Source organism: Bradysia coprophila, unplaced genomic scaffold (assembly GCF_014529535.1).
Source record: "Bradysia coprophila strain Holo2 unplaced genomic scaffold, BU_Bcop_v1 contig_94, whole genome shotgun sequence".
NCBI classification, from domain to species: domain Eukaryota; kingdom Metazoa; phylum Arthropoda; class Insecta; order Diptera; family Sciaridae; genus Bradysia; species Bradysia coprophila.
The window spans coordinates 1,750,471-1,761,641 of record NW_023504022.1 but is presented as its reverse complement, the minus strand read 5'-3'; the positions used below and the strand labels follow the sequence as shown (position 1 = coordinate 1,761,641).

Sequence of the window (11,171 nt, the reverse complement as noted above, 5' to 3'; positions counted from 1 at the left end):
TGGTTTTATCCGTACGTTGATGTACACTTTATTCGTACATTGTTGTACATTTAATCTGTACTTATTATGTGACAGTTCAACTGTCACAGTTGCAATTGTGATTTCTATATTTCAACCAATTTGACCTCATTCCGCTCCTCAGATATCTTTTTTTCAATTATTTTCGACAACAATAATTTTTGTTGGTTGAATTAAAAATTAAATGAAAATGTTAAAAAATAATCTGACGCGGGTTTGAATCGAAATTACGCAGAATTCACGCCGTAAGTGCGGTCGAAATTCAAAATGGAAAGTGCGGAGGTCTTTCTAACGTAGCGTCATTTTCATACAAGGAAGCGTTGAAATGTATTTTTCGGTTCACTTTTTCATCGAATCGTTCACTTAAAATTCAAATTTTAGGCATACTTACGGCGTGAATTCATAACTTTGATCTGATGAGGCGGATCAAGGTGATTGATAAATGAAAGGTTGCTCATAAAATTTGCAAATCGGGAAATATTTAAATATGAAATAAAATTTTTACAAAATCTAGAAGTACAACCTACATTTTGATACGTCGTATCTGAAACTAAACAAGAATAGACCGGCTGAAGCCTGGTGAGGTCTTTTTTCATTTTTTCTTTTCAATTTCTGTTTACTACTCGGTACTCATTCAAGTACCACTTTGGTATTCAACTACCAAATTTTGGAATTATAAATAGGCAAGCGAGCCGATTAATTTCATCAGTCGGTGTGCAGCTCTCAAACAGTAAACATATCTACAACATCCGTATTAGTCAACTACCACTTTGGTAGTCAACTACCACTTTGGTAGTCAACTACCACTTTGGTAGTCAACTACCACTTTGGTAGTCAACTACCACTTTGGTAGTCAACTACCACTTTGGTAGTCAACTACCACTTTGGTAGTCAACTACCACTTTGGTAGTCAACTACCACTTTGGTAGTCAACTACCAAATACTCGATTTATAAATAGACCAGCAGGCCGAATAATTTCGTCAGTCGGTGTGCGTCTCTCGAGTAAGAAACATCGTTGCTGCTATATAGTTTGGGGGTCTAACTACCAACAACTACCAAATTGCAATGTCTGCTATGAGCGATCGGTTACCAGAAAACAAATAATAATTGATTTGCCTTGTGTTGGTTTGCTCATAGTAGCATTGCAATTTACCACCGTGGTAGTCAACTACCAAATATTTGAGTTATAAATAGGCAAGCAGGCAGAGTAATTTCGTCAGTCGGTGTGCGTCTCTCGAGTAAGAAACATCTTTGCTGCTAAATATTTTGGGGGTCCAAGTACCAACAACTACCAAACTTTCAAATTGCAATGTCTGCTATGAGCGATCGGTTACCAGATAACAAATAACAATTGATTTGCCTGGTGTTGGTTTGCTCATAGTAGCATTGCAATTCTAACTTTTATCAATCACATTTGATTTGTGACACAGACGGACGGACGGACGGACAGATGAAGTGCCCACAATAGGTCTTTTTTTCCTATGGAAAAAAGACCTAAAAAGCACCACTGTGCCAATCAATTATTTACTTTACTTTACTTTTCAACCGTCAATTAGAAGCTAGTCGAAATACACTTCGATTCTCTCAATGACCTGTTAGCTCAGCGGGAAAGTCTTAGCCTGGAGTGCGAGAGGTACCCGGTTCAAATCCATTGAAAACTTTATTTTTTGCTTGTAATATTTTTTCAAAACTAAAAAACAGATGATATGATATGATTGTATCATTACGAAGCACTAATCAGCTTTGATCTATTTTAAAATAGACAAATAAACGTCAAAGTCTATATGACACTTACTGTACGTTTTAAATGTACGTGGTGTACGGATGAGTAAATCATTGGTCTTATCGCGTTTTTGGATGATTAAAACGTAGAACCTTTTTTTGGGTGTAATCACGGGGCTGCCCTCTACTAAGATCAATAATAAAATTTCATGTGCCCGACATATCAGGTATGGACATTTTCAAGCTCACCGTGGTTTGTGTTCGAACACGAAGCACTGCCAAGTGATAATTGAAAATCTCAATAAAAATGATACTCAGAGCGTTGCTAGAAGAAGCTGTGTTAGGGTGTGTTGAATCTGATTTATGTTCATCTATATTTAGCTATACACAGCTGTATTGACCTATATTTAGCGATGTCTACTTGTATGCTGTGTTATTATATATCTATATATAACACTTCGGACGAGGCTAACGCGAGCCTGTTTACATTGGCAGTTTGAATGAAGAGATTTAAGGATGCATTAGCATTGTCTTTTATGGACAATTAACTATTGCGTGCAGCGTACACCCTTCGTACGGGCCACTTTTTATGTTTAAAATGAGGACCTAAAAATCACAAAGATATAGAAAAGACTCCCGACATGGGATTGGTGCAACTGAGATGTTCGATTCAAGATCTAAACTATTCAGTGTGCCTCTGTTTAATTAAGTGTGCTCAAATTTATGCTGATTGTGTTGCATGCACCAAATACTAGTTCTATGAAAACATCTCTATGTTGGCGTCTGTTGTTATTAATTTACAAACGGTTGCTGCCTTACTGTCCACCACAATCGTTTAAAGTTCACTTCGGATATGCTTTGAAATTTAATCAAGTAAACTTAATCGATATTTACACCAAAGTGGCTGCATAACATTTATTTATTTTACTCACGAGATACTTTTGTGTGTGGGGATCCGTTCAATGAAACCCCTTTTTCACACATAACGAACATCAAAGAGAATGTGTGGCAGCAGAAAATGTAAATTTGATGTAAAGTTACAAATACCGATGCTGTATAATACTGCGGAACAGTGGATAAACATTTGAAGTTGAATGGACGACGAACAACTGGTGGTAAAATTGGTTACGGAAATGAATCAACTTTATAATTAGCGAATAATGATCTCAAACGAAAAATAATTCAAAAACTCATTACGTTTTTCATGCCCAGCCCACGCAACATCATTTCGGTACTAGGAAAGAGAAGCTTTGGTATTCGAACTTTGAACCAACGAAATAGTTGCTAAATTGCGAAACACTGGAGCCGAATTATTTTCTTAGTTGCTTTCCTGTTAAACCAGGTATTAAGACAGGTACACTGAAAAAAAAGATTACGTCTGACACGTATAACGTACGGTAAGGAAGTTATACACCAGACACGTATGCGTACTAACACACGACACGTATTTCCATACATAGTCATTGTATACTATACGATGACTAAGGTAATAAACATGCCACTCGTATTTTATACAAGACGTATGTATAACAATACGAGTCGTATGTTAAGCATTCATACGTGTCTGGCGTATAACTTCCTTGCCACACTTTATACGTGTCAGACGTAATCTTTTTTCTCAGTGTACAAGGTACAATGTGGCTTAATATTAGTACACTATTGACCATAGAGTTATACTCGAGAGGTGGCATGGTGGCGCTGTCGATCAAAGGAAACCACAAAAATATGTGGGAAACCAGACATGTTGAAATAATAACAGCGCCACCTTGACATCGAGATTTGACGAAATATTTTCAAAGTTTTCTACGAGAATTAATATTAAAAGACGCACAGTGGACTGAAGGTAGTCCGAATGCATGTATTCGTATGGCCGTGCAGTTTTTTTTTTTTAAGGAAATTACTCACCAATCTATGAAACGTAAAATCCAACGTCGTTGGTAATTTCTTTAGCTCTAAGTTCACTGAAAGAGTCCTCTTCGAATCGAATCCGACTTTCATACGAGGGCTGATCATCGATGAAATCCAGTGGCTCATCGAAATTTGTTTCCAAAACACCTGACGGAAGCAGCACGGTTTCCGGACTTCGTTGCCTGCATGTTGGTACCACATCCGACAGTAAAATGGAATGGTCTAACGGACTTCTGAATCCATTAAGTTGAATAGAGTCGCGCGTTACCAGCGATGGACAGTTGCTTCTCGTGAAACTGGATGTGAGTAGTGATTCCTGCATGGTTTCGGTTCCATTGCATGTGGTCTCGGTGTACCACCGTTGACTACCAGAAATGCACTTTAATCGACCCAACGGTGTCAAACAGGGAATTACTAGTTTAAATTCCTTCCTAAAATTGTCGTTCAGCCAGGCGTACAGTATAGGGTTGTAACAGGTGGATGACATTGCGATACTGTGTGCAATGAAGAAGAGTACATTGTATACCTTCCATTCGTGCGTGTTCAGGTAAAAGTCATTCAAAACATTGACAACGTTCAATGGTAACCAGGATAAACCGAACACTGCAACCATTACGATTAACATTCTATTCGTTCGTCGCTTTCGATCCCGATCGACTTCCTCTTTTTTCGTTGTTTTCGCGCCCGGCTTCATTCTCGCGCGATAATTCAAACGAACCGAAACACAGACATAGCAAAATGTAACTATAGCAAACGGCAGCAAAAATTGCAGTGTTGTCGTTATGGATCCGTACACTCGGCGATAATGTTCACTAGGCCAATCCTCTTCACAATAATGCTCATATTCACCGGTGAAATTCAGTTGGGCTACTTGCATATACAGTCCATACGGAAGGGTTAGCATCAACGATATCATCCAGATGATAAGGATGATGACTATGCAAGCAATGACTTTCATTCGCTGCTGGAACGGATAAATTATAACAAAGAATCGATCGATAGCGATAGCCATTAGCGTCAACGTTGATGTATACACACTGACTCCCTGTGCGTATGGTACTAAATGGCACAAGATCGTTCCGAATATCCACCGTCTCAAGAACGTATAAGTCGGCGTAAATGGTATGGCTAAAATACATAGCAGGATGTCGGAAAGTGCTAAGTTTGTAATGAATAAATTCGTCACGGACTGCATTAAACGATTTCGAAATACTACGAAGCAGACCAGAACATTACCGAAAACTCCCATCGTAAAGATGAGGCAGTACATTACGATGAAAAACGTTTGGACCATTCGGTTGTGAATGTAATCCAAATGAGTTGTGTTTGATATCTGCAGTTCAACACCTTCGAAGACAATGTTCGGTTGTACAGTGGTGTAACGCGTGCTGTCATTTACCACAAAGTTTAAATTAGGTGATGCGGTCGTATTCATTCTGCTCGTGTTGATAGTTTTATTTTTTTTAAATTAAGTTAGAATGTTCATTCACGCCATCCACGTTATCAGAGCACTTTAGCATTAGGCACTGGAAATAGTCTTTTAATAAGTTTGAAATTTTTATACTCATGGTTTTGTTAACTGAATAGAAATTTCAAAGATCTAAGCTGTCGCCGATAATCCAGTTAGCGATTCAGACACTGTTCGACTTGCAATTTACTACCATTAGTCAAGTTATTTACGTTTTTACATTATCACATTTTCAGAAGTTTATCCTTATCAAATGTAATGCATTTTCATATAATTACACTTCTAGTACATTTCGTCATAAAATTACTAATGTCAACGATCCAACTTCATTGCTATGACATTTCATGAGTATTTACCAGAGTGAAGTTAGAGTCAAACCACATCGAAATTTTCTGTGGTGAAGTGACAGTTTTGACATTGACATTTTTGACGTTGTCATTTTTGACATATGAAATTTTTTTGTCATAACCTCAATTGAAAACGTGGACTGAACACAAAACTTGTCTTTAAACAATTAATTTTGAGTAATATTACAGTGTTATCGAGGGTTATCGTATCCTTATTGTAATATTTACGATAATACTGTAATGTTATTCAAAATTAATTGTTTTAAGACAAGTTTTGTGTTCAGTTCACGTTTTCAATTGAGGTTATGACGAAAGTTTTCATATGTCAAAAATGACAACGTCAAAAATGTCAATGTCAAAACTGTCACTTCACCACAGAAAATTTCGATGTGGTTTGACTCTTATTTCATCAAAAAATAGAGCGCAAAGAATGAAGTACTGAAAAAAAAATGGTGGCGCCTCTACAGGTCAACAGGGTTTTTCTGCAATAGAATAATGTCTACTGATTTGTTTTCAGTTAGCGATTTCATTTAACAAAACTCACCCACCATTCAATGATATTCTTTGATAGATGAGTTTGTTTAATGAAATCGCTATTTCCTCCAAGGCTGTGCACTTTGGGGAGGTCACGCAGATGCAGATACGCGGGTTACACACCACGTTTCATACAAAAAATTCACTACGCCATACAAATTAGATTTTGGTGAATTTGTTTGTATGGAAAAGGTGTGTTCCCGCGTATCTAATAAAATGGCGATCTGCGTGACCTCCCCAAAGTATACAGCCTTGATTTCCTCCGCTCCATACAAATTCTGACATTAGACCATACCTAAAGAGTATACTCTCATTACATATTGGGTCGTTCGTTCAGTACTTTGGAAATTACAATTTTTTTGCAATTTCCATTTTTTTCCCGAGTTAAACACATCGTTTTTAATAACAAAGGCTGGCGAAGTTTCAGCGGAGGGGAGAAAATGGCTATTTTCGCTCCTGCTTTGTGAAAAAGTATTATTACTCCGTATGGCATAAAAAAAACTACTCCATCCTTTCGTAGAAAACTTAGAGCTTGTGAACTGAATTGAGCTTGTAATGTTTTTCGACGGCAGTAGGTACGACGCTCAATATAATACTGTAAAGCTTCGCATCACCGATTCCTTTTTACCATATAAAATGTCTCCCCTGTATTCGTTACTAACTAATCACCCACACATAAATTGAATCACTGAATAATGCGATGCGTAATTATGCTTTGCTTAATTTGAAAGTAAATTCGCCATCATAGCAAAGAATATCAAATATCTTGTCTAATAGTGAACACATGCAGTGCTGTATTTATAAAGCTTCCAAAATGGAAGGAGGTACATTATTCTGTGTGTAGTGTGTACCAGTGTACCATCCAATCATTTTCATTAATTAAATTCAAGCAAACATTTCCACGTACTTTGATTAGCATAATGAGTTTTCTTTTAATACATTTTCAAAATGACCTACGAATGGCAGTTGATTTTGATCACTAAAAACCAGACACCACCGTTTGGGTAGGACAGGTCCCTTGATTGAATTTTTTTCGGTAGATTTTTGAAGTTTTAGTCAATATACCTCAATTGATTTTAATCTTAAAGGGGCCGCGAATCTTAAGTTTTGCTTGTTTAATTTGCTATAATCGACCCTCACACAAGTCCTTAAAGTTTAAGTTGCTTCGCTCTGACCACAAAACGAGGAAAAATTGGGAATTATTTGCAGACCAGTTGGTTTTCAAACTTATCCTGAGGAATGCAAATTTTTGACATCAATCGTTGGTAAGATCTCATCAAAGAATCATTGCAGCGTTTTTATTTTTGTATTTTAAAGTCGGATTAGCTCAGTTTTTACTTATTTGTTTCATGGTTAAGCTTATCGAACGAAGCTCTAAAATCGATTGTAATGATTTTTAAGTGGACCGGGAGGCTATAAATTCGCAATGAATGCGATTAGCCACTTTATTTTTCTGTCGATCAAAATCCCTTACCGACTTCCATCGTTACATTTTGTAACAGAACATCATGTCCGGAGCGATAGCGGAGGACTTGACGCAGTCTAACTTCCAAAAAAAGAACGAAGAAATTTTTTTGAGACGCGGCAACTATGTATAGCCGAACATTTCAGTTTCTGCCCTTTGGCCTGTATCACCACAAAACCTATTCTATCATATTCTCGCTTCAAATACGAGCAAAACGAGCTATCACTCGACTATGTAAATTTAAAATTGCCGGAGATACATCGTTTTGAAGTTGGTCATTTTGATAGAAAATGCACCAAATAAAACGTTAATTTGGTGCATTTCAAACAATCAAACAATCAAAATCTTTCAACTTACTCTGTATGTTTCTATCTATCTGTCTATCTGTCTATCTATCGACGGTCGATCTCGGAAACTAGTCAGCCAATCTCCATGAAATTTTGCAGGAACCTCAGGGTGGGCATAAAAATGAAAATGTGATACGCCATTACCCCAGGAAAAACCAGAATTTTGTTTTATTGGCCAAAAAAATCTGCGTCGCAAAGTGGCAAATGTTCAGGAACAGACCAGCAAGAAAATTTATCTGCCACATGCGACGCAGATTTTTTTGGTAAAATTTTGGTTGTTTCCAGTCAAATTTTTTTTGGTAAAAATTATTTGGCAGATGATGAAAAAAACTAAGCCAGCTTGTTTGAACTAAAATTGAGTGTACAATTTAATTTTTGCGTAACGAAGCTGAAAGCGTCAACTCTAGCGATATCCTTCATTTTAGAAATTGTACTTCAAAGACTGCGTCACACTTTTCTCGAAGAGATTTTTGTTGGGATTTGACACAACTACAGGTTTTCTCAATTTTTACTTTAAATTAATGTCCACTCAATGGACTCCACTGATTATGTTCACACTTTGAAGTATAAGTTAATCATTTAAAATTTAGGACTCTTAACACATGTTACTGCAATTCAAGAAATTTACAAAAGAGATTCTAATTCTAAGCAATTATACAACCCTTTTTTACTTCATTTCATTGGACGGCAAAGTAAATTACTAAAGATATGTAGAATCAGACGATAATTAAATTGGAAATCGAATAAGAAAAACTTTTCATATTGAACAAAGAACTAGTGACCGACTACCTCTGTTCCTGTTGCCACATTATTCTTGTATATTTAGATGCATTTTTATGACGAATGAAATATTCAATAGCAGAAAAACATCTAGCATTAGTGTAGAAGAACATTGCCTATCGAATAGACTAGTTACCGACGTGACTTACTATGTTTTCTATGTTTTTTCTATTTACTATGTTTGGTGATTTAAAATCAGTATAACAAAAAAATCATGTTCATCGCAGTATCTTTTAGATTTTTCCAATTGAATGATTCATTTAAAAAAATTAAACCACAAAAAACGTTAAATTTGTTCACACGCCGACTCAATATTCGGTTCCGTTTTTCAATAATTTTCTTTTCCGTTTTTCGTCCTATCAACGCGGAAAGCAGACTTTAACTACTCATGAAATATTTAACCATTTTTCAAAGTGTGAGAAATCATGATGTGTTATGATAATTCTGGCACGCTATCGGCATGCGTCAAATTTGTTGCGAATCTATTGTCGTTGCTTATGTTTTAAATTTGTATCATATTCTTCATTCTTCGTGCTCTATTTTCTGCTTTCACTCGGTAAAATCTCCATGAAATGTCATAGCAGTGACTGAGGCTGGGTCTTAGGGCGCTCTCATTAGTAATATCGACCTTTATGACAGGGAAATGTTCTTTTGTTCAAACTTGCGGGAAGTTTCAAATAAAGGAGAAATTATTTTGTATGAGCGTTTGACAGTTCCCGCAAGTTCTTCGTTCAAATCAAATTTCCCCTTCAAAACACTTCTCCGTCATAAAGGTCTATCCCGGCAAAAACTCTTTCAGAGCAAAGTTGGACGCAGTCTACAGTCTATAGGTGTGATAACTTCTAAAACAAGTGATATCGCTAGAGGTGACGCTGTCAGCGTCGTTACGCAAAATTGATTTTCACAGCCAATTAATTGAAATTAGCTGGCCTAGTTGTCCAAACCATTCGACAATCAATTTTTTCAGGAAAAAATTTTAACCAACAGAATTTTGACTGAAAAATTTTCAACAAATTACCAAAAAAAAATCTGCGTCGCAAAGTGGCAGATGCTCACGGACAAACCTACGAGAACTTTAATCTGCCACATGCGACGCAGAATTTTTTTGGTAAATTTTTGGCTGTTTCCACTCAAAATTTTTTTTTGGCAGATGATAAGATAAAACTAAGCCAGCTTGTTTGAACTAAAATTGGGTGTAAAATTTAATTTTTGCGTAACGAAGCTGAAAGCGTCAACTCTAGCGATATCATTCATTTTAGAAATTGTACCTCAAAGACTGCATCACACTTTTCTCGAAGAGATTTTTGTTGGGATTTTGATCGTTTGGAAAAAGTCAATTTGGTGTATTTTGTATGAAACATGACAGATTTCAAAACGATGTATCTCCGGAGCACATACGGATTTGCATGGCGCCACCTCAAACGAACTCATTTCTAGTGGAAATTTGCAAGGTTCTGAAAGAACAGGTTAAGACACCCACGAGGGCGGCTGACACACAAATTTTGATAAATAGATGCTATTTATTGAACATACTCATTACAGATTGTTTGAAATGTCAACTTGAAGAAAAAAAAAAGTTTTTATCAGGTTGACATTTCAAACAATCTGTATTGAGTATGTTCAATAAATAGCATCTATTCGTCAAAATTTGTGTGTCACCGCCTTCGTGATCAACGCAGATGTGTCTTAACCTGTTCTTTCAGAACCTTGGAAATTTGCACTAGAAATGAGTTCGTTTGAGGTGGCGCCATGCAAATCCGTATGTGCTCCGGCTAGAACAAATTTGAACGTTTGGCCATACCTATCTATTTACTTTCATTGCAGTTTACAACATGCATTTCCCTATATACCTCAAACTTTATATAAGTTAAGATTCTACATAAGATGAGTATATATACACAGTTTGTGAAAAATTTCTGACAAATACTTCAAAAATGCAAAATAGTAATCAAACGAGCCGTCAGAACAGTCGGAGCGTTTGCTGCGACTGAGCCCCGTACGAACCCGTACATCTATTGCGCACGTGACCCTAGTGCGTCTGTCACCCTAGTTGAAGTCAAATTATTAAGAAATGTGTACATATTACAAATTGCGCATAGCGCAATTACGAAGCCCCGTACGACGTTCCTTTCAAATGTAACACAAATTTCAAGTCGACCTAAAATTTTAATTTATTGAGAGGCCTAAGGCCTAGTTACGGCCTTAGTCCAACGACCCAAATTTAATTTTTTTTCAACAACATTCTATTCGGCCTTCGATTACCTTCCAAATGAAACAAAAATTAGGAAAATCGGACGAGATTTACTCGAGATATATGCAAAATACACTTAGGGCCGTGTAGCGGGCTTAGTCCAAGGACCCAAATTTAATTTTTTTTTCCAACAACATTCTATTTGGTGTTCGATTACCTTTCAAATGAAACAAAATTTAGGAAAATCGGATCAAATTTACTCGAGTTATATGCAAAACACACTTAGGGCCGTGGAGAGGCCTTAGTCCAAGGACCCAAATTTTAAATTTTTTTTCAACAACATTCTATTCGATGTTCAATTACCTTTTAAATGAAACAAAAATTAGGAAA

General features: G+C 36.5%; 1 protein-coding gene across 1 annotated transcript; it reads right to left on the bottom strand.

Moving 5' to 3' along the window:
• Positions 1 to 3,650: 3,650 nt before the first annotated feature.
• On the bottom strand, positions 3,651 to 5,222 carry LOC119084867 (prolactin-releasing peptide receptor-like). The gene has a single exon (XM_037195004.1). The coding sequence runs from the start codon at positions 5,082 to 5,084 to the stop codon at positions 3,651 to 3,653; it is 1,434 nt and encodes a 477-aa protein (XP_037050899.1). The 5' UTR covers positions 5,085 to 5,222.
• Positions 5,223 to 11,171: the final 5,949 nt, after the last annotated feature.

Coding starts and splice junctions, on each gene's coding strand:
- LOC119084867 (XM_037195004.1), bottom strand. CDS start 5,084: ATGAATACGACCGCATCACCTAATTTAAACTTTGTGGTAAATGACAGC.